The sequence below is a fragment of the Stegodyphus dumicola genome, chromosome 8 (genome assembly GCF_044657685.1).
Source record: "Stegodyphus dumicola isolate Sdum_Otavi_A_Nest chromosome 8, ASM4465768v1".
Classification (NCBI taxonomy): Eukaryota; Metazoa; Arthropoda; class Arachnida; order Araneae; family Eresidae; genus Stegodyphus; species Stegodyphus dumicola.
In genome coordinates, this window is record NC_140775.1 from 58,455,072 (window position 1) to 58,479,847 (window position 24,776).

The following is a 24,776-nucleotide window of genomic DNA, read 5'->3' on the forward strand; positions in this document are numbered from 1 at the left end:
AAAATCTTGTTTGGAGAACATTTGGCGCCCCTCTGAGAGCGGCACCCGGGGCATCATACACCCCTTGCCCCCCCTTGCTACGCCACTGACTGTGAAGTTGAACTTTGCCTTGAACCCTGTTTTAAACTCTAACATACTAAACTTCATTTCTAAGGTATTTTTCTTCAGTGCTTTATATTTTCTTAAATTTTATATGTTTTACTTTTTTATATTATGCAATAAATAGAAATTAACTGTAATTCGACAGAAATTTATTTAACCTGGCAGAAGTCGCACCAAGAAAAGTTACTAGAGTGGGCGCGTGGGGTATCACATACCCCAATATTTAAAGTACGAAAAAATAGTTTTATTTAGTTTTAAAGCTGTTTTTCTTGTTCTCGTGTATTATAAATATGTGAATAATAATTGGGTTTCCAAAACTTAATTTCCAAAATAATCTTAGAGTTAAGATTAATAAAAAAATAAACATCATGCCTCTAAGTTTCATTGCATCTCTAATACACAATGCTTATTTTATTTCTTCACACTTTGAACGAAATACATTCATGTGTTCTTGGCACAGAATGTTTTCACATTTTAAACATTGCATTCACGTTCTTCTGTCCTTGGCGCAAGGGCAATTTATCACATCTTTCATATTTAGTTATTTCGAATTTCGTGTATTCGTTTTAATTCTTCGTCGAAAGTTCTGCTTTTGGTTTGCATGCAGTACGTCAGTTTCTTGGTGAAGTATTTATCTCTGATTCTTTGTTCAATACTTTTTTTCATTAATTGTAATGCTAAGTCCTTCAAAAACAGACTTCTGTTTCTGGTTGGTGGATTAGCAGTTGAATGTAATATAATTCAAGCATTTATTACAGCAACTATCAGTGCAGGAAAGAAAATTACCATTGGCCACCTCCTGGTTATTCTGGCAATTGAATAATTGGCTGACATTTCATCCCCCATATCCACTACTCCTTTAGTCATATTATAAAAACATATAATTCCTGACATTTTATTTTCTCCAATAGTATCATCTATAGTATGATCGTTATATAATGTTATATAATCGTTATATAAGCATAAGAACAGTTTTCCCTTTTTTTAGGAACATTAGGAATTAATGTTTTATCTTATCGAAACCAAAACAGTGTAGAAAATATCCCTAGTTTCATCTTCATTTTCCGAAATGCAGTCTTCATCGCTTTCAAATATTTGTAGTAAATCTCACAGGCGTTGCATCTCCAATTCATAGGGAGTCATTCTTTTTATCATAATGCGGTTAGAAATTTTTAAGAATTTAATGTCAAGTACTTTAAAATCACTTGCGAGTAGAATTATTTACTGTTACACTCTAGAAATAAATTTCTGAACTAAATATTCAGTCAGAAAAACACGCGGACAGGCACATGGGGTGTGTCATACCCGAGGTTCCAACAAAATACCGATAAATCTTTTTCTGAAACATGCAGGCAAAGAAAAAGCGGTTCTAAACGTCAACCACAACTAGAAACTCAGCTACTGAATACAGCACAGAATTTCAGTTTCGCAAGTGAGGAATATTCCACTTTTACGTAGGGTTGTGGTATGATACACCCCACGCGCTTTTCCGCGGGTTAAACAAATTTTTTTGGGGTGGTAACATCTGAAATTGGTTTTTCTGGCAACTTGTTTCTCATGATGAAAATCTATATATAAAACAAATTTCTAGAAAGGAAAAATGCATTTTTCAATTCTCCAATATATATAGATTTAAAATATTGAAAAAAAAAAGAAAAAAAAAAAAAAAAAAAAACCACCCACAATTTTTGAAGCGATTTCGGTTTACGAATTAAGCAGTCAGAGGGTTAATCAAAATAAACCAAATCAAATACAATGTATAAAAATGAATCTTAATTTTTAACCGATTATTTTCAACCCTGGAACTGTATTATTATTTCGACTGTTGTCGTTGCTTTAAATATTTTTTCCATTAAATGTTTCATGCCCTAGATCTCTTTTCAAACAAATTTATTGTTGAAGAAAATTGTAAAGAAGTTTTGTCAAGAAGAAAGCTGTATAAAGTTCTTATTAAGACTTAATAAATGAATTATTAAGAATGAATTATTTGAATTATTGAACGTAGAATTATATCTTTTTTTAAAATTAACTGAACATCAGATAAATTAATGAACTAATTATTTGTTGAAAGATATTATTTAACTCAAATTTTTTTTTAATCTCAGTATTTTTGAGAAATTTTAAATATGAATCTCAAATTATGAGAAATAAATTAATTATTAATTCTGATATCTTAACTGTCAAGGAGGCAAAAAAACTCAGAAAAACAAAATCATTAATACCAGGAGCATAATAGGTAAATAAATATACACGCATGCTGCATTGTAGTTAATATTTATCTAATTAATAGTTCAATATAATAAAGTATTTTAATTTTTCTAGGTTGAAATTTTGGTTGGAAAAGACAAAGGAAAGCAAGGAATTGTTAATTACATTGTTGTGGAAAGAAACTGGGTTACTGTTGAAGGACTTAATTGTGTAAGTTGTGATATGGACTTCATTCTTGGATTTGTATGAAATCATGGATTATTTACTTAAGCTTTAATTTAATACTAAAAGTCTTATTCTAAGTAACGCATTATTTAGTACAGTATAACTTGAATTATCTGAATCAATTTTTACCGGACCCCATTCGAATAATAAAAAATACAAAGAAAGGGTCTACGTACACTTTAATTAATTACTGTATGTTGAAAATGGGAGAAAAAAATATTTTTAAAGATAAAGAGGATTTAATCAATTAAAATGAAAAGGCAGCACTTATACATACATGTTATATACCACACTGTACTGTACTTACAAGTGCTGAGAGTCATTGCTTGTTGAATAGCTTGGTCAAAGTAAGCTGTTTGACTGTCATCATCTATTTTCGGGCAGCCAATTCACTCATCTACTTAAAATGAGAAGTTGCATGTGGTCACACTCGGGCTGACGCTCCATCCACTTCAGCAGAGGTAAATGCTTCACTAGCTTATGGTACTGTGTCTGCTTTAGCTTTGACTTTAAGGTCATCTTCTTCCTCGACACTTTCAGTAAGTTCATCATCATTTAGAATTTGAAACCCAGGGTCTGATGCACACACACCATCCATTCTGCTGTATCCTCAGCACTAACTTCTGAACATCCAGAAATTTTCAAAGAATGTTTAATTCCTCAAGTGACACATCATCTTCATCTTCTCCTGTCTCTTCGCTTTCCTTTTCTTGAGCTTCTTTTTCCTTTTTCTCCTTTTTCTTCACTTCTTCAGATGATTCTGAAAGCAATTAGGATAGAAGTTTGGATAATTGGAGTTGTACTGTACTCAAGTAATAAGGCTCCAACTATGGTACAGTCTGGCAAATTTTTACAGGGAAGAAAAAAAAAAAAAAAAAGAATGGTGACTCATTATAGAAAAAAATTATTTCTGTTACTATCTATGTATCTGTATAGCATGTATATTTTTCATTTTAATTAAGTTTTGGTTATAAAATATCAATCAATAAATGCACTATGGCACTTACTTAAATTCTTTTGTTTTGGTGAAAACTTCCTAGAGAATGTATTCAGTGAAATTGTTCCGTTTAGTGATTTTGTGGCAAAATATAGCATTCCTGCAGAAGTGTACCACAATTTTGTCCTTTCAGATAAATTTTACAAATGTACGTTTTAAAATTGAGTTTTAAGACAAAAAATGTACAATTTGTTTATCAAAACCATTAAATTCTTAGAATGTAACAAAATGTGTGCGAGAATGTTGATGTTGCTTGTTAAAACTAAAGAAAAAAAGTATGTAAGTGGTTGCTAGAGACTGGCGCATTTAGATTTTTTAAACTTAGAAAATATAATTGCAATATTTATTAAATGTAAAATGTTAATCTCTAAACCTTGAAATTGTTCATTCTGCTAGCTTTTCATGATCTAGTATTATAAAGTTTATTTTCGTGTTAATTAGGAAAGCTAATTTAGGAATCTCAGTATTTCATAAAATGAAATTAGTTTTCTCGTTTCATGAATAACTTTTAGGTGTATAATTTATAATAACTTTTAGGTGTTTAATTAGTTTAGGTGTATAATTTTAGGAGCATAATTTAAATTATAATTATAAATTATTATGATTTATAATTTTGTGAGAAAATTAAAATTAGTAACTCTACTATCTGTGTATTCGCTAAAGCTTTGCAATTGTTAGGGCTAATATTATCTTGATTCTGCATTCATTTGTCCATTGGCAGATCAAGTGGATCTGATGTTCGCCAGAAGCCTCATAGCCAGACTATCTGGAAATACAAGATTTCTTAATTGAAGAAAGATAATGAAGCAAATAATTCATTATAATGCAAATAAATAAAAAAGATCATGATATTGTTTGGCTTCAAAGCAGTAAATTGAAAAAGAAATATTTTAAAACTTTTATTTTCTTCCATCTCTTTTACTTTTTTGTTCTTAGCAGTTATCTGTTAAATCCTTCTTAGTGTGTTAATCCTTAGTTCCAGATAATTTTGGACTTTTGTAGAAGTGATTATTATAGAGAACATCACTGTTCATGTTAAATACCTGTTGCAGCAAGTAAATCATCTTTTAGAGGTGGCTACTACAAAGGATATTTGACACATTTTATGTTGAACAGCCCCCTCGATGATTGTTTATTGATAACTGCTGATGAAACATATGGGAACAAATTATCTGTAATATATTTCAGTAATTGGGCAGTGCTATAGCAAAAGCCATCAGTATTTAAATCATAGTGCTGCAAGCACATATGACAGTATGTGTTGAACATATATCAATTCATTGCTGTTTTACGTTTGAGAACTTTTTTATTGATGAATATAACCATTTATCTTTCTCAGATGAGAAAATATTTTAATTTAATAACAATTGCAAAAATTCTCAAATTATGTAAGTGCCCCCTCTAGGGAAGTAAGTTTTAACTATCACATTTAAATATTTCTGAAATTCAGTCTCATTTTATAATAACCTAAAGACATTTTCAGGTGTTATGTTCATTTTATGAAAATTCTTCAGCCTGGGATAGAAAATAAAATTGTAACCAGTGTATACTGCACATGATTCACATATGAGTACACAGTTTCCCCCCTTTTTTTAATTCCTAGTAATTTTTGTTGTCTAGTTTAATATTTTATTATGTGATTTCTGGCATCTCAAAATCTTGTTTTTCTAGATTTCTTATTTAAAAAAAAAAAAAAAAAAAAAACCAAGCTCAGTTGTTTATGAAATACTATGGTCTGCTGTTCATATGACAGCAGATAAGTATGTTGCCAAATGCCCCATTGTCATGACATACAGGACGATTATAATTAAGGTTTCACTTTGAAATGGTTATTAAAGGAAAGCTACTGACCAAATTTTATCAAATGTAGTTAATCATGTAAAGGAGGTCATGGGAATTTATTTTCCACATAAAAAAGTAAACCTCACCTCCAGGGGGAAATGGCGCTATATGCAATATTATTAAACAAAATAAGACATGAAGACATCGATTTAAAACATGTTTAATCGTTTCTAAAACATGTTACAAAGTTTACATGTTTACATGTTTCTAAAACATGTTACGGACATGTCGGTGTATTGCATCTTTCAATTCCACCAAATTGTTTAGATTATAACTATAAATTGTGCTTTTGAGATAACCCCATAGCCAAAACTCTCAGGGGTTGAGGTCTGGTGACTGGGGTGACTAAGCAAGCTGCAATCACAGTGCATGTAATAGGTCCAGCTGCAAACTGCTCTTCAAAGAAAAATGGTCCAATTATGAAACTAGCTGCCATACCATACCAAACTGACTTTAGAAGAATGCAATGGAAATGGATAGATAACATGAGCGATTTGTAAGCAAACGATTTCCTGAATGAGCATACTTTTGCAAGTGATTTGCAATTTCACATTTTCTAATCTCTAATTTGTGGTTTTCATGGACAGATTTCTCCATTACATGGATGGTGCATTCGACTTTTTTATCTCCTTTAAATAGTAGTTTTTTTAGGTAAATGTTTCTTAAGGGTATACAACATGTTAAACCTGTGTAACAAAAGGTTAAGTTAGATTCTAACCCTTGTTTCCTTTAACAATATTGCATACAGTGCCATTATGCCCTGGTGGTGAGTTTTTGAACTGTTCTTTTTTGTGCGGAAAATAAATTCCTATGATCTTCTTTATACGATTATCAAGTTTGATAATATTTTTGTCCAGTAGTTTTCCTTTTGTGACCATTTCAAAGTGTAACTTAACACTTTACCGACCGCTAGCAGTTCAACAGCATATGCAAGTCCGACCGGCCGCTCAGCCACAGATTCTTCATGTTCTAAATAACTGTCAGGACAATATGATAAATCGTCTGAATAAAACTCTCCAGTACCATTTTTTTCGCTCATCGTGAACTGTAATTTTTTTTTAAAAACGGTGTGAAAATGTGGGAGTTTACAAAGCAATGCACTTAACGCAAGTGAGCAATGTTCCTCAATACTAATAATAAAATGCAGATGATATAGCAAATGGCAATTGTTTATCGCCATGGCTACCGATTGATAGGCTATTTTTAGGTAGCCCCGAGGAAAAAGTGATTAATGTGCTATCTGTCGATAGGCGTTGGTGAAAAAAAGCCGATTAATAGGCTATCAGTCGGCAGGCATTGCTAAAACAAGCCGATTAATAGGCGATTGATCGGTAGCCGTTGGTGATGAAGAGCCGATTAATAGGCTATCGGTCGGTAGGCGTTGGCAATAAAAAGCCGATTAATAGGCTACCGGTCCGTAAAGTGTTAATTATAACCACCCTTGTATGTTAGACAAGAAGCATGAGGCTTTGCTGTGCATTATCTTATTGCTAAAGTGCCAACCAGGGAAGAAGTAGATAAGATTGCTAAACACTGCTAGTTCAACATGAATTCTAATTCTGTTATTTTATTCCTGGGTTTTTAATTTTTAGCTATTACCAGGGAAAATATTTTTCAGAAATAATATTAAATTGTACAAATAAAATGTGCACAATTTAAGTTTCATCATTGAATTAATGAAACTTAAAATATGCATATTTTTTTAATTAAATTTTTGGCAATGCAAATAATTTTATTTCTCTCATATTTAAAAGTACTTTGATAAAGCTTTTCTCCCTGCTAAGAATATTCTCGGCATAAAATTTTAAGATCATGAAGTAAGATGATTACAAAATAAAATTAGCCAAGAATGTGAAATTTAGAATGTGTAATTAAACATTAATGTATTTTACATCAAAATCATATTATAAGTAATTGAATAAACTGATTCATGTTAAAAAGTGAATTAAAATAAATTTTGAGTGCTTTTAAAATTGTGTTGCCATGCAACATGAAAACATCCTGGAAACTTGTGGCTTTCAGTGGGTGAACCTCACAATTTTTCATATTTCAAAGTTGGCCACAGTTTACTTATATACATGCAGTAGCTCACTTGTGAGCACTGAAGATATCTAGCAAATTTTTACTGGCTTTAAATTTTCACTTAGGAATAGAAAAGGGATGATCGAAGCAATAAGTTTATGCTTGAAATATTTAAATTCCGTAAAGGTTAAAAAAAAAGAAATTAAACATCCACTTCATTACAAAAAATATTATGTAATGCATCTTTAAAAGTATCTGTTACCATTGGACAAATATTAAGTCATGCATCTTTATATGGATTTACTAAATCACATCAATTAAAATTCTCCCACACTATCTGTTGCTGATAAAGCTGTATTTTGAATAATTATCCTGTTAAAACATAAAATTCAGGAACCTAAGCTGGAATTTTCTCTTTGAGAAGGAAAAACCATGACTTTTTTTTTTTCAAAATGCATACTTTTACTATTCTGTAAAATCAACTTCCAGTGTAAGATTATATTTTAAGTTATTTTGGAATACAGAGTATTTCTGAATGTGATTAATTTGCCAAATGTACACAAGTTCCTTTTTATTTATTGTCTTGTGATGTATATAACTTGTGCCATCAGTAACTAAAATTGCATTGGCTGATTTTGGCAACTGTTTTTTATATTTTTCTGACCTCAAATTGCCTCGATGTAATGATGAAATTCCTTCATGTAATTATAATGTTTTATAAAATTAATAGCATTTAAAACTATATAGAGCTGGCAAATTATACTGAAACATGATATTTCACTCTAACTTTTCTGTGTCCACTCTTTCTTTTTGGAAAAAAACTACAACAACAACAAAAAAATATATATGTTGCTTCTCGTTGACCAGTACTCTGCCTACTCAGAGTTAACTACATGCAAATAGTATATTTCTGTTAGCAAATTCTACAAGTGAATTACAGCAAATATATCTTGGTTTAATTCGCTTTTTCAAAATTTTAATGTTGTATACTGAATGCTGATTACATATTAGTGCAACCAGCTCGATGCAATTTGGTAATTTTATACTGAAGAAAAAGAATGATCACATACTATTGCAAACAAATATATATATTGCCTGCTTATTTTATATTTACTATTACATACCTATTTTTAACTTTAATTAGGTGTTTATCCTTAAATATCAATAAATAAACTTACCTATGAGGAAGCTTTCCCCCCTTCCTTCTGGTTGTTTTTTTTTCCTTTTCTTCTAGTATCCCACCCCTCATCTGGTACTTCTGTGTGGTAGTAGCTTTAACAGATTTGAAATAATTGTTCCTTGTAGCCATTTTGCCACAGTGTTGTATTTTTGAATAAGTTTACTTCAGTTTTTCCCATTGCAATCCTTTCCCACAAGCACATGTCTTAGAATTGAATTTAAGGTAAAAATAAAAAATAATAAAAAAAAAAAAAACTGCAGTTTGTCTATAAAACTGTTGGATCTTGAATTAACTAAAAGAAGGCCCATGAAAATTTTGATGCTGTTTGTTAAAACTGAAGATTTAACTTCCATATACTCATATAACATATAACAAGCATGCGCATGCTTGTTATATGGCTAAGTTTGAAACATTTTGAAAATTTGGTAATTTCTACTAAGCTGGTTGCACTGCTGTGTAAGCACTGTGTATTGTGTGATGAAACATAATGTAAGTATGCATGATTCATATCTGATTTTTTTTGTGAAATATATTGCAACTATGCAGAATTTTGCATAAGTCAGTTTTTGAAAGACTAACACATCAATGAACTTAATGTTTAGTTCCCATGAAAAATAAAGCACAGATCTATATATCATTTTGGGCACAAAAATTATATCTGTAAGACTAAAGATGCATAATTACTATGCAGAAAAAGAAAAAATATGAAAAAAATTTACTGATGTATTTATTGCCACAGTTTTCAAAGTAAAATTTAAAATAATGAGATATGTAAAATTTTTATATTGCAAAACATTTAATTCCAGAATTAAAGAGATAGTGAATCTGAATGTAATTTTAAAAAAACTATCATAGAAGCACATTAAGATTGTCTAACATGCTATCTATCAATGTTATCTGATGGACTTTTGGACCTTGTAATGAACTTGTTGTAGTTTCAAACTAAAATTGATGTCTTTACAATTAATTTTGTTTGGTTCTTCCTTTCAAGTTATAATTTGAATAATTAGTAAGATCTCATTTATAATAAAAATATGTAAAAATTTCATCACATTTTTCTGGGTAAATGTTTTAGTAATTTCATTTTTCAGTTGTTTAAAATTTCTAAATATTGATGTGTAAGAAACATTTTTGCATTCTCTGCATTTTGTTCAAATGAAATTATTATCTTTAGGGTTATAGGCACATTGGTGGTGTGCATGGAATGCCTAAATCCCTTGTTAAAGAAGAGAAACCTTTGTTGGTAACTCGTGAAGTTGCTCTTGTTGATCCATCTGATAAGTAAGTTACACAGTGCATGCAAAGTAAAGCTGAAAATTTCTATTCACTTTTCTTCCCTAATATCATGCTCTTGTTATTTAATATTGAAAATTAATGAAACAGAATTCATATTTGCTGTGGTGCTGGAAGTGGCTATGTGCATGCTGTTATCCTAGATGCAGCTATGAGATGAACACCTGCATTTTTATAAAACAGTATTTATTTACAACACAAATAATATTAGCAGAAGAGTGCATACAGTTTCGAGCTCCAGTGGCTTGTCCACTGACATAGCAGTGAGTTAAGGGGAGTGGGGAAGAGTGACTGCAGCGCCACTTCACCTGAACTAGAATGTGTTCGCTACAAAGATTCCCCCAGGTGACGAAGGAAACGATGCAAATGAAAATATTTGAATAAATGTTACAAATGTATATGTAAATTTAAAACAGAGTGTCAAATATTTATGAAGTACCAGGTGGTTATAATTAAACTTCCCGTATAAACGGCATCCTACAGCGCAAACAGGCGAATGCAATGCAATGAAATTTTGTATAAAGGCTATGCACAAGATGCACTCACGGAATTTCAAGAAAAAAATGTAGTTCTAAAATGTCAACCAGAGGGCGCCTTTTCGGGAAACATGAAATTTAACGCATTAAACGACCAAAACGGAATACAGAAACAATATTAACAACTCAGAACAAGAATTATGAGTAATAAAATGCAAAACCGGTAAAAGCTGTCAGTTGTAGGAGAAAAATATTGAGATTTGCATGCTTGGAAAGAGAGGAGGCTATATATAAAACAGGTTAGGGTATAAAACAGTTGCAGATGTTGTCATGTTTAAGTCAATGTTTCCAGTTGGACTGATGATGGTCTCTTTAGTTGAACGTGTGTTATAGGTGAAGCTATTTATGAAAACAAGAAGAAGGCTTCTGCTGCAGTTCATGAATTTTGTCGTATAAAGAACCTACTACTGCGTGGACCAATGTCTACTAAAGAAATCCGAACTGTGTTTTAAGAGATTGGAAGAGATGGAGAAATTAGGAGTTCAACTTGGAAGAGACCCTAAAAATGTCACACTGCTACTTGTTGATGCCGTCGAGGTAGCTGTTGATGCACAGACATCAGAGTTTCGGGGCAGTAGTACACATGCAGTTTCAGTTTCTCTACAGACAGGCTGTTCTTACAGCAGTGTCCAGAAGGTACTCAGAAACATAATTCATTACTTCCCATACAAGTTCCTCCATACCCAGGAGCTGCTTGATAGGGACAACATCTCTCATTCGCAGTCAGTTTTCTCAACAGAATGACTGTTGATCTGTCATGGCCTTGGAATATTCTGTGGAATGACGAGGCTCATTTCTACCCCAATGGGACAGTCAACACACAGAATTGCCACATTTGGGCTAAGAAAAATCCACGGATCCATATTGAAATTACCCTATAGTCTCCAAAGGTTACTCTCTGGTATGGATTCACGGCGACATTCATCCTTGAACCATTCTTGAGAAAATTAGTAAAGGTGGGCCTGTCACATGTACCTTTACAGGCCGTCGGTACCATGGCATGCTGCAAACGTTTATTGTGCCGCAACTACAGCACTCCTCCTGAACTAGAATGTGTTCACTACAAAGATTTCCCCAGGTGACGAAGGAAACGATGCAAATGAAAATATTTGAATAAATGTTACAAAATCACAAAATATATGATACAAATGATAGTGTATATGTGTAAATTTAAAACAGAGTGTCAAATATTTATGAAGTACCAGGTGGTTATAATTAAACTTCCCGTATAAACGGCATCCTACAGCACAAACAGGCAAATGCAATGCAATGAAATTTTGTATAAGGGCTATGCACAATTTTGTATAAGGACAGCAAAGGCGAGTCCAAACATCAACCATTTTCCTGCAGGATTGTGCGCTCCCACATATCCATGTTTTCATAAAGGCGCTATTGCCCCAACACTTCACAGAGGAATGTGATATTAATCGATCCTTTCCTAATCCATGGCCACCACTTTTGCTCGATCTAACTTCATGTGATTTCTGGTTATGGGGCTATTTAAAAAGTCTGGTGCATCGTGAACGTGTTGCAATGTTGAAGAACACCATAACACTTCATGTGCTAAGCCTCACAAGTGATCAGTTATGATTTTGTTGAACACACTGTTCATTGACTTGAAATTTTGCAGGTGAATGTGGGTGGTCACTTGGAGCACCTTTCCCTACATTGTCCTGGACACGATTAACAACTGCTGCTTTTGTGCAATTTCATCGTAATCCGTTCTTGTTTCTGCAAACTGAACTGTTTTTGTTTTCCGTTACTTTACTTAATGTGGTTCGATGACAATATGATAGAAATTAGTCAATAAATGTTAATATTGCTTCTGTATTCCGTTCGTAATCCTAATAACACCAATGGTAGGCTTTCTGTCCATTTAGTGTGTTCATGAGCTGTAAGAGCACTTTTGAGTTGTCGGTCTAATCTTTCTATCATTCCATTGTTTTGAGGGGTGAAGTTGAATGAATTCTGTGGCTGCGTAGCATATTTGTAATTTCTCGAAAATTAATGATTCAAAATTTATCTTTGATCTGTTGTAATTGTGATGGGCGTTCCAAATCTAGAGATTCAACTGTGCAAAAGGATTCTTGCATTCATCTCAGCAGATATATCTGACGTAGGAATAACCTCAGACCATCAGGTGACTCTGTCAATAATAGTCACGTAATATTGATTGCTCTGCAAGAGTGGTAGAAGTCCAAGAAAGTCTAAGTGTATGTAAGAAAAACAGGCGTCAGATGGAACAAATGTGCTAGTCGGAGCTTTAGTATGTTTAAAGACCTTAGCTTGCTGGCATTTGGCACTTCTTTGAACTTTGATTTTTCTCGTACCAGGCCAAACGAATCTTTTGGAAATTAAATTAGTGGTAGCTGAATTTCCAGGATGCGAAAGATAATGCAAATTTCAAAAACTATTTGTCTAAAAGATTTAGGAACAAAATTACGAGGATGTTGAGTTTGGTTTGTCACAAAATAGGTATACAGTCAAAAGTCGTTAATACGGACTCGTCGGGACTTCGGCGATTCCGGATTATCGATTTTTCCGGATTATAGATCATCAGTTTAAGTCTGGTAAGATGGCATGCAGAAATTATAAAATTAGAAATATGAAACCGTAATTTATGAAATAAAGAACAATTATGATCTAAAGGGTATCAAAATTTACAAAAAAAAAAAAGCTTAATATTTATTTGTTTACTTACAAAGTTCCGCTGTTGAAGTCCTATAATTGCTGTGTCGAGAATACCGACTAATTTGTCAATCAAAATTTTTTCGTTTTCAATATCCTCTGTGTCACTTTCTTCACTATTGAAAGCGAATTATAATGATGAGGAATTTGATTTAAATCATATCAAAGATGGAGTACATCGAGATCAAATACTACATTTAGTAAGGAATTATAAGCCATATAAAATAAAAACATCTGCCCTGAAGATAAGGATAGTGCTAACAGATCAACTTCCAATTAATTGCGTGCCGTGGCGTCCCCCCCCCAGCCGCAGAGCAGCGTGAGATTGATAAATAGATTTCGGAATGGTTAGATAAACGAAGGATATGCCTTTGTCCATTTTTTGCAGCAATTCCACTTTTTGTTTAATGGACTTCGAAACATACTTTTGCTTTGTAAATCCTTTACATATTAGTAAATATATATCGGAAATTCTATTTGACATAATTGAAAGTTCAAGCTTACTTTTATAAAATTGCTCTAACAGTCTGCAAAAAATAATAAGCCGGATCCAATTCGAAGATTAAGGAACAAAGCAATCTGCAACATTAACTGAATTAGATAATTTCAGCTTAGCTTATACTGTCCGTTATACATTAAATACGCACACGCATATTCGCTGCCATAAAGGGCCGTACTTTCTGCACGACGCATGCGCAGAAAGTTTGTAGCTTTGAGGTCCGGATTATGGGTGTCCAAATTAACGACTTTTGACTGTATATATCTTCAAGTGGAAAATTGTTTCATAAGAAAAAATTGAATTTAATTAAATAAATTAAATTTAAATAAATTAATTAAATTTAAATATAAATTTAATTAAATAATTCTTTGTGCCATTGCTGCAAGGAATGAAATTTAAATTTAAACAAATTAAATTTAAATTTTAACAAACATGTATAAAAGTAAAAAAAGCAAATTTAAAGCCAAAAAAATTAAAAAAATATATATGTGTAAACATATAAAAGATTTAATTCTCGAACTAATCTACAATATCAATTAAATTCAGAAGCATAAGCAAATCAAGTGTAAAACCAATCCATGAAAATAAATTCACTAATTTAACAAATTAAAATTAATCCAAACAATTTTTTTAAAAATGCATAAGTGAATGACTGTTGAGCAGGCAGGAGACAGACTTATCAAGGGGAAGTTGCCTCCAAACCTAACTCTCCAATCATTCAATTCGTGTTTCATCATTCATGCAGGCAAGGGTAAAAGTAAAAACCAAAAGTAAAAAGTGAATAATGTCCAAAAAGAAATACCAATAAAGTGGTACTCTTAGAAATTAGCATTTAAGAATTAAAGTTTTAAAAGAAAACTACTAATGAAGTCTTTTGAGAAACAAGCAAGTAAAGTCAAGTATTAAATTAAACTTTTTTTTAAAAATTAAATTTAAAAAAAAATTAATTTTTTATAAAAAATAATCTAGAAACTAATGTATTTTAGAATCCCTTGTCTACAGAAACCTCCCCGACACGAATATGCATATCAATTAAAAGAAACTAAAAAAAAACTAGATAAACCATATAAACCAATAAGAAACATAAAGAACTAATTCACAATTTAAAAAAAAATATATACTTAAAAATATAATTTCATATCTAGAAAATACTTAAATACTACATAAAAAATTTTAAAAAATACTTAAAGCAAGTAAATAGTAAGTTTTAATTCTAACTTACCTACTAAATGAGGCGTTGGGGTCTGCAAAAGTGTTTTTAAAGAGAAGTAAGTGTGTTCTTCAAATTAATCATATAGATTAATAATAATAATCTACAATATCATAAATATTGTAGATTAGTTCGAGTTTTAAATCTTTTATATGTTTACACATATATATTTTTTAAATTTTTTTGGCTTTAAATTTGCTTTTTTTAATTTTGGCTTTAAATTTGCTTTTTTACTTTTATACGTATTTGTTAAAATTTAAATTTAATTTGTTTAAATTCAAGTGGAAAATAGTGTTTTTCTAACTTCACTGATGAATTTGACTGAAGAGGTTGTTGCACTTCAGCATTGTGAAGTTGCTGTTCAGCAAGTCTTTTATAATCAATAATAGGCAGTAGCGAGATATCATTGATCTCTGTCCTAGATAATGTATCAGCAATGATGGTTTGTTTACCATTTACATGACAAATATCCATCAAAAATTGAGATATATAATCCAAATGTCTTATTTGATGAGGCGAACAATTATCAGGCTTTTGTTGGAAAGCATATATCAATGATTTCTGATCTGTGTAGGTAGAAAAATGTTTACCTTCAAGCGTGTGTTGAAATTTTTTAATTTATGTATAAATAGCTAATTGCTCACAATTGTACATTGACCAATTTCACTGACTAAGCTTCACGGACAGGAATGCCATTGGTTCTCAACTGTTATTTGAAAATTGCATAAGAGAGTTGCTGATTGCTACATCTGATGCATCGGTCCACAGACTCAATTTGGCACCAGGAATCGGGTAAGGTTGCTTCAGCAAGTGCTTGTTATGCTGCTGAAAATGCTGCTTCAGCTTTCTCAGTCCATTCGAGTGGATTTTCAGGTTTTTAGATGGGCAAGTAGATTTCCTTTTGCTTGTATGTTCTTCTAAAAATTGTACAAGTAGGGCTAAAATGTGAGCAGCCTTGGGAATAAACCTATGTAAAAATTGTACATACCGAGAAATCTGCGAAGTTGAGTAATCATATTTGGTCTAGCAAAATTTTGTATTGCTTCAACTCGATCAGATAAGGGTGAAAGTCCTTTTTTGGAAACTTGAAAACCTAGAAAATCTAAGGAGGATGCTCCTAAAGTGCATTTACATGGTTTTAGTGAAAGACCGTAATGGTTAAGACGTTCAAATAATGCTCATAAATGATGAATATGCTTCTCTTGAGTTTTGGATGCAATCAATATGTCATCAATGAAGGCATAAACACCATCTAAACCTCTATTAACCTCATCAATGAATCATCGAGATATACTGGAAGCATTGCATAGACCAAATTTCATTTAAGTACTTTTGAAGTTTCTGAAAGGGGTACAAATGGCTGTTTTATGGATATCTTTTGGTGCAGTAGGAATTTGATTAAAAGCTTTTACTAAGTCTATGTGAGAAAATATTTTAGTACCGTGTAGTTCACATGTGAAGCCAATTATACTGGAAGTAGCATACCGATCTTTTACAGTCTGGCCATGTAAAGCGCGATAATCGGCAACAAGACACCACTCATCCCTTTCCTCTTTAGGAACCGTACGAAGTGGTGAGGAATAGTTGCTGTTCGATGGGTGCATATGATCTAAATCAAGCATGTATTGAATTTCTGTTTTTACTATTTTTAAACTGTCAAGGGCAAGACGACGGGCTTTAGCAAAGACTGGTGAACCAGAAGTTTAAATATGATGAAAGACTTTATGTTTTATAGGTTCATTTGCACATGGGGGTTTCGTAATATTAGGAAATTCATTTAACACTTCCAGAAAATCATTATCACCATATACGGTTTTTACAGAAAAAATTTCAGTAATATTTAAAATGCCATGGCAGCTCAATTTTATACATTCATCGATTAAGCGGCAATATCTAATATCAGGTTTTAAATTAAAATAATGCAAGAAATCAGCATCAACGACAGTTGAAATATTACAAATATATATATATATATCTATATATATATAGATATATATAGATATATATATATATATATATAAAAAAAGAACTTCTTGAACTAAAATCAAGTGATAACAATTTTTTATTATAAACCTGAATGGGTGTGCCATTGGTGGTATTAAAAATTTGGATTGAAGTCTTTTTTCATATTTGTTAGCAGGAATTAAAGTTGTATCAGAACCTTTGTCAATAAGAAAATTCACTTTTAATTTTTGGTCTCTTATAAATAGGCAAAGAGATGTTGATGGCAGAATATACATTGACGCTACACCTGCCGCTGGAAGGAACATGGTGGTGTACATGTTTTTGCTTTCAATTTGAACTGGTGATGATACCAGCAAATGTCCAAAGCAACTGCGACTGAAGGACTTCGATGACGGGCACGTTGATTATATCGTTTACAAGAATGACTTCTTGACCTTAAGAAATTTACTTCTTTATGGAGTTCTCTCAACTTCCTTAGAAGTCTTCTTCATATAGCTTTTCAGCTTCTTTAGATTGCAGAATTATCAATGTTACTTCCTTTTGGCAAATTTCAAGTCGATTAAACTTGTTCCAGAACCGAAAGTAGCTTCAAATCGTGAATATCTGATTTCAGTTCTGCATCAATTTTGTTTGCACATGTGGTAAAGGAAGTTCTTAGACATTTCTGTTCAGTTTTCAGTTGTGTAAGCTCGATTTTCAATTTATTTTAGCTGTTACCGCACTCCACTTGTTGGCGCTACAAATGTTATGTAATGCGTTACGTTCGAACAATGGCTAGCTCAGAAAGGATTCTTAAGTCATCTACCCGATGAATTAACAGCTATCTTATCATAAATGAAGCACTTCAAATCATTTAAACTTAAGGAAAAGGTTTATTTACACATAAGTACAAATTAAAAGAATAAGAAATATCTATCTAGCTACATGGTGCAAACATCATCCTTAGCTATCTAAACCGAGACTGTTCAATTTTTTCTGGCATCCATTGATGTCAGTCTCTGTCTGGCCTTTGATTCGTTAGCATACTGATGCCATTCCCAACAAAAACCTTTGAAACTAGTACTATAAATTCATAAATAGTAAGGCTGATTGTTGATGTTTGAACTTTTAATAATTGTTATTTGGCATGTTACATTTACTTTAATGTGGAGAGATGCTAATAAAATATAAATTTCTTGTTATTTTGGTTTCGGTACCTTTGTTCACCTTTTAGGGATTTTCTATAACAGTGTATTAGTCATAGTATTCAGCTGAAGTTAAACATATTATTTAGGAATATTGAAATGTGTGTATATAGACATATATATGTAATCAGTATGAATAATATAAAATGAATCACATGAGAATTTTTGTTTAAGGATATGCATCAGCAAGGAACAAACAGCTAATTTGTTTAACAATTTTTTTACATTTATCATGAGATTTTGCTCTTACTGTATAGCTGAAAAGTTACATTAATAATTTGTCAGAGGAGGAAGGAAAGTGAAATATTCTCTTTATTAATGATAATTTTACTTGCAGAAGTAACTTCTTTTTAGGTCAGTTTTTGTAATTTTTTTCTTAATGAGCTTTCAGTCAGCTTTTAATAGTATTCCTTTTTTCTTTTCTCTCTCTCTCTTTCTTTTCTTTTTTTTTTTTTTTTTTAATGATAAGCAGTGTATTTTTGTAAGTACAACCAAGTGACGGAAATTGTAGTTAATTGTAGCACTTTTAAAATACAGTACATTTATTTTTAAAGTAGGTCTTCCAGTGGCTGAATGAATAAGACTTCCAAATACTGATTTTTAGTGTAGGTTCATTTTCAAGCAATTAAGCTGATTACATTGGATTTTCTTTACATACATTCTGATCTGTATGAAAGTTTCTCATGAAAACATTCCTGTAAGCTCATTAGCTGTCACATACTTTTAACATAATTGATTAAATAATAAGAGCAACAAACAATCAACTTTAATATGCATTGTTTACTCAAATGATAAGGGAAGTGATGAGGTTAATTAACTAAAATTTTCTGAAAGAGAACTGTCTGCTGTCAGGCAACCATCTCATCATAAAAAGCAAGTGGATAGAGGGCATGAGCAAATAACAGTAAAGGTTTTTGGTTGAACCAATTTATGATAACTTCTTTCACTACATTGTTAATGTTTTATTGGACTAGATATTTGGTAGTTGCATATGGATATGTCTTCACTGCAGGGCATATGCAGCAAGGTATTTCAGGTAGTTTGGAAGATTTAGTGTGTAGCATGTAAACAATATGATGTAACAGTTTTTCCTTCGTAATAGAGACCATATCTTCCACCAATTTTCTTTTGTTTCCCTTTCAGTAATACCCTCACTGCTACATGATTTGTTATCCTGTTGATCATGATTTGTAACAGAGTTGCACATTTGGGAAGAAAAAAATTTAAGCATTACTTTTCTTAAAAAAGGGACTAATCTTTGTTTTGTGAGGCTGAGTACTTACTTGATGTGATGGGAGTGTTATTCAGAGTGTTTTAATATCTAAGTTTCATCTCAAAACCTGTTGACAAACACGACAAAATTTTTCACCCTTCTTATTAAAAACTGAATGGTTTTCTTCATACAATGTTGGTCAAATACATAATCCATAGCATTTCATTTTACTTTACATCAGTACTGCTCATAATGATTTTTCCAAGTAGAATTACTACTAATAATGTCTAATAAATGCACCTGCTTTGCCTGCTTGTACCTTTCACATGCAAATATCTTTATACTACACTGCCATTACTAAAAAAAATTTAAAGAAATTCATGTATAATATGAAAAATTACTATCATTCTTATGGCAAAAAAAATAAACTTATTTAAAAATTACTTTTATGTCTATAAAGTAATTAAGAAGATTCATATTCTTCTAATGCATATCACTGAACAAATTTTTCATTCTGTTATTTGGCAGTTAAATTTAAATTTTTCCTTTGTTTAAATACATTGTCCTCGTACTTGGTTAAAAAAGTGTTTAAATTATTAAAAAAATTTTTTTGAAAAACATTACAAAAAATCATCACATTTGTTGTATCACAAACTTTTAAGTGTGTTCATGTTTTTTTTAAGTAATCAATAATTAAGTATTTTTATTTGTATTTCATTTAAATTTGAAATTGTAAGAAGGTTATTTGGAAGTGTTAAAAGCTTTAGCTGGTTATTTTGTTCAACGGTATGATTTTGTAACAAAGACAGGATGCCTTTCTTTTGAACTTTCTTTGAACGGAAATGACATCTGTTTAATGGCTTTTATGATAACAGTGGAACTGATGGCAGTATTTTATTTTTTGAATGTCCTTGCTGGGGGGTTTTCCTAATGGGCAGTAAAATTAAGTCGTAAATTGGCTTTCTTGTTTTTTTTTTCATTTAAGCTCTCGCTTTGTGTATGCTGCAATGGTTAAACAAATCAGTTTCTTCCAGTCAAGGGTGTTCTGTAAATTTTTGGCAATTTGATTCTTATGTGTTAGTTTTTCCCACTGTTTAGCTGGGGGGGGATTTGTTTTTCCCATGCCTCTGGTGCCAGCCGTATCGTTGTAGAATGTCTTGATTTTGATTTGTTTCAGGGGGTAAGTTTTTTGGTTAAATAATAAGTCTCAGGTTGGTGAAATTTAATGCAGAATGTCAGGACCTATAACTTTAAAGGGGTGGAGGTTAGAAGTCGATTTGAGTGGCAGTGATGTAAAGTTCAGCTTGAAAAGATTGTGGAGCATTTGCCCTGTTGCGGGCTTGCCTTGCTGCAGGCGGCCTGAGCCAGCGGGTTGCGGCTTTGTTTTTTCTTTATGCATTGGGCCATACTTTTCCTACGAACTCTTAAGAAATATGTCCATCTTGATGTAGAACTTTGAAACTCTTCTGAAATGATAAAAAAATTAATTTCTGAGATGGTCATTCTAAGAATTTTGATGCTCATTTTCGCTCTTCGTAGCTGAAGTTATCCAGCGTTTCCGGCTGCCTCACTACAGGCATTCCGGTTGTAGTGTTGAGGAATTCATTTTTGTGTCATTGCAGTCTTCATTGTTTCTTCTACCACCATTTTCTTCAGCTGATTGCAGCGGGCTACATCACTAGTGTTTTGACAAGAGATTATTTTTCTTCAACTTTTGGGTAGGACAAATTGTTTTATTGTGAATTTTTGCTGATGCCACCATTATGCTGCAACTGCTAGTGACATAGGGTTCCTATTGACTAACTGTGAGTTCTCTTACATTTTTACTCATAAGATTATTGATTTTTTTCAAGGAGTATAAATTAAACTAAAGCCTGGTGGTGCAGTGCCTAGCACATCGTGCAGCAGCAATATTTTAAGGTAAACTTCGAACTTTCAGCCTAAAATGTCTCCAAAAACATGGTTTTTGCACATGCAAAGACCATGTTTTGAATACACAATTTAAGCTAAAAATCCAAAACAAAAACAAAAAATTTAGGTAGCAAAAATGTAAAGTTTCTAACCAAAAGTATTTAACAAGAATCCATGTACACAGCGATATGTTTTAACTTAAAAAAAAAAAAAATCTACGAATTGCTCAATCTAGGCAACGAACGAATCTATGAACTACGCATGCCTCGCTTTAATAAATTAACATAACAACAATAAATTTCAAAGAATACCATGCACACAGCATCCTGTTTAAACTTCAAAAAACATCTACGAATTGCACAATCTAGGCATTGCGCATGAATCAACAAAATAAACTAAAATAACTAAAATCACGAACAATTCCAAAAACAACAGAAATTCATGGTAAAAAAAATGAACATAACATTCTACAAAATAAAAATGGTCAAAATAAAATGCATTTACCATAATACATTCGTTAATAAAATTTCGCCAGTCACACAACGTCTGTGAACAAAAGTGCCATGAATTTGCTATATCACATGTCTTTCTGTGATTCAAAATTATGAAAGTAACAATAAAAACTTCCTCCAAAGTTAACTTACAACATGAAAACCACGATCCAAATCTTAAACTCCACAACAGCCACATACTTTACCAGCAAGTGTTTGACTGCAAATCCACACAAAAACTATCAGAAACGCCTTTCTTCATCTGAGTTCTCATAACAGCTCTGCATTTCGGACTCCGTTTTAAAAGTTCCACAGAAATTCCAAAAATACACTTCAATCCTCATAAACACACCCGTGAACAAAAGACTCGTTAACAAATCCAACATCATACCTTTTAATACTAAATTTACTTAACACACAATCTAAAATACGTGACTGAAATCTTGCCACCACGTCTATCATTGCAACATAGGCCATTTCAAAACATGCATCACATGAACCAATGAGCAATTAATCCACTCCAGCAAAAGAGTTTTCAACGTCAAAAGTGTTGCCATACAATCATGCCAAAAACTGGCACAGAACACATATCGCCTCATTTGGTGATCTTAGGGCGCATATAAGAGTAGAGCCTTAATAACTTTTATGTGCATGATAGAATGCCATTTACTGATATTTGTTTTGTGATGAGTCAAAAATTTTTATTTTATCCCCAAAATGTTAAATATTTCATAAAAGCTACTTTCTCAATTTTTTGTTTAAATTCCCAAGTATAGTTACAAATGCAAAGGTTGTGTGTAAGTGGGTGAAGTTTAATGACTAGCCTAATGCACAAAATTAACTTCATTTATTTTTCAACTGTGTATTCCATATCCATGCTAATGTGCAAAGAACTGATGACTACAGTTGCTGACAGTTACATAATTGTTATATGAATTAGAAGTAACTTCAAACAAACTTTTTGGCAATGCTGATTTTTGAATTCATACATAATATATATGACACACACATCTAATAAGTCGTATATTTACGACCATATATAATGGTTTAGAAGTTGTTGATGTATGTTTATTAGCATTATTAATGTAATGAATATGATTTTTATTAATGAATGTATATACAAATGTTTTTCATCATTCATAATAATAAATTCATAAATTTCCAATGTTTCAATATGTAGCATTTATAATAAAAATATAGTTCTTAATGTGTTTATAATTTAAAAAGCATTTCATTAATAACATGAAGATAATAGCATACAAATTTAATGTGTATCCTAATTATTAAATAATCTATGTTTTAATAAATATACATAATCGCTGATTATGCAATTTCAGCTTAAAAGTAATGAAAGTAATTAGCAGAAAAGTAAAGTCATGCATATACAAACATATTTTAAAAAATTATTTTCCTTAATAAAAGAAATTCTATTATATAACAATAATATTCTTTTCACACAATCAGCCCGAAATACGACAAATTTGGCGAACTTTTGGCGCCGAATAATTTGTAAACAAATCATGAGAAATAGCACACATAAAATATCGTCTACTCTAAAATTTCCACGATTATAAATTTAGTGAATATATAAACATTTAAAAATGACTTAGACAGCTATACTACGACAAAACAACAATATACAGTCAAAAGTCGTTAATTCGGACACCCATAATCTGGACCTCAAAGCTAAAATCTTTCTGCGCATGCGCATAGGCGTTTTACGCGTGTGCACAAAACATTTACGACTGCGCATATGCATCTGCGCAAGTGCAGAATACGTTTTCGCGTGCGCGTTTAATGTATAACAGATGGTATAAGCTAAAATTATCTAATTATTTATTTCAGTTAATGTTGATGATTGCGTTGTTCCTTAATCTTCGAATTGGATCCGGCTTATTATTTTTTGCAGACTGTAAGAGCAATTTTATAGTAATTTTAAGTAAGCTTGAACTTTCGATTATGTCAAATAGAATTTCCGATGCTGGAGCTCCCAAAGGATCTATCTAGAAAACGAAAATATGTTTCGATGTCCATCAAACAAAAAACGAATTGCTACAAAAATGGATAAAGGCATATCCTTTGTTTATCTAACCGTTCCGAAATCTGTTTATCAATTTCACGCTGCTCTGCCCGGGGGGGGGGGGGGACATAGCGGCGCGCAATGAACTGGAAGTTGATCTGTCAACACTATCGTTATCTTCAGGGCAGATGTTTTTATTTTATTCGGCTTATAATTCCTCACTAAATGTAGTATTTAATCTCGATGTACTCCGCCTTTGATATGATTTAAATCAAATTCCTATATAAATATCACGAATACAAATCAAATAGTTTTCTGGTTGCAATTTTCTAATTTCGGCTATGTGTAAGGTATGCTTTACGCATGCGCGCGTTGAAAGAAATGTTTAATAAAGGAAACAAATAAATATTAAGCTTCTTTTTTGGTAAATTTTGATACCCTTTAGATCATAATTGCTCATTATTTTATAAATTACGGTTTCATATTTTTAATTTTAGAATTTCTGTATGCCATCTTACTAGATTTAAACTGATGATCTATAATCCGGAAAAATTGATAATCCGGAATCGCCGAAGTCCCGACAAGTCCAGATTAAAGACTTTTGACTGTATTTAATTAAATCAGCATCTATTTCACCGTCCATGATTTCATAATGAGAGCCATCGCCATATTGAAAATTACCCATGATCCTTCAGAAGCAAAACTTTCGTCTGATTAATTGAACATACGCGGAACACGTCTCCAGACGGAACATTTTCCGGAAGGTTTCAAAATGTTGCTCATAGCCAGGATATGTTGTGCCTAGCTAGACGAAACATTTCTCAGAAGCCTCCCATATAAACCAGTGCTACTAGAATCTCGTTTCTCAGAAATGTCTCGCCTAGCAGCGCATGTCGATAGGAGTGATAAGGGTTTAATATGTTAATGCCATGTGGAGATTGGAAGATCATTGCAGGAAGATTATCATTTATAAAGATATGATATGTATATTATTCACATATTGCATGTCAATCAGATATTCCTCTTCTGTGTAATTCTTTATCAAGTATTAATAAATATACAGAAAATCATGTAGCTTATGAGCAAAAAGATCTTATAAGTTGACATGACCATAAGATCTTGCTATCTATTGGTATCCATTGAGGACCATTGGTGATAAAATTCATTAGTGATGTTGCGATTTGAAATGC

The 24,776-nt window shown here is 31.9% G+C and overlaps 1 protein-coding gene across 2 annotated transcripts in view; it reads left to right on the plus strand.

The window, feature by feature from the left end:
- The window catches only part of mRpL24 (mitochondrial ribosomal protein L24), a 55,731-nt gene that overhangs the window by 25,708 nt on the left and 5,247 nt on the right, over positions 1–24,776 (plus strand). For both annotated transcript variants that reach the window (XM_035364615.2, XM_035364616.2), the window contains exons 3-4: positions 2,425–2,520; positions 9,751–9,857. In XM_035364615.2, the coding sequence (XP_035220506.1) occupies positions 2,425–2,520; positions 9,751–9,857 (203 nt within the window). The remainder of the gene's footprint in view (positions 1–2,424; positions 2,521–9,750; positions 9,858–24,776) is intronic.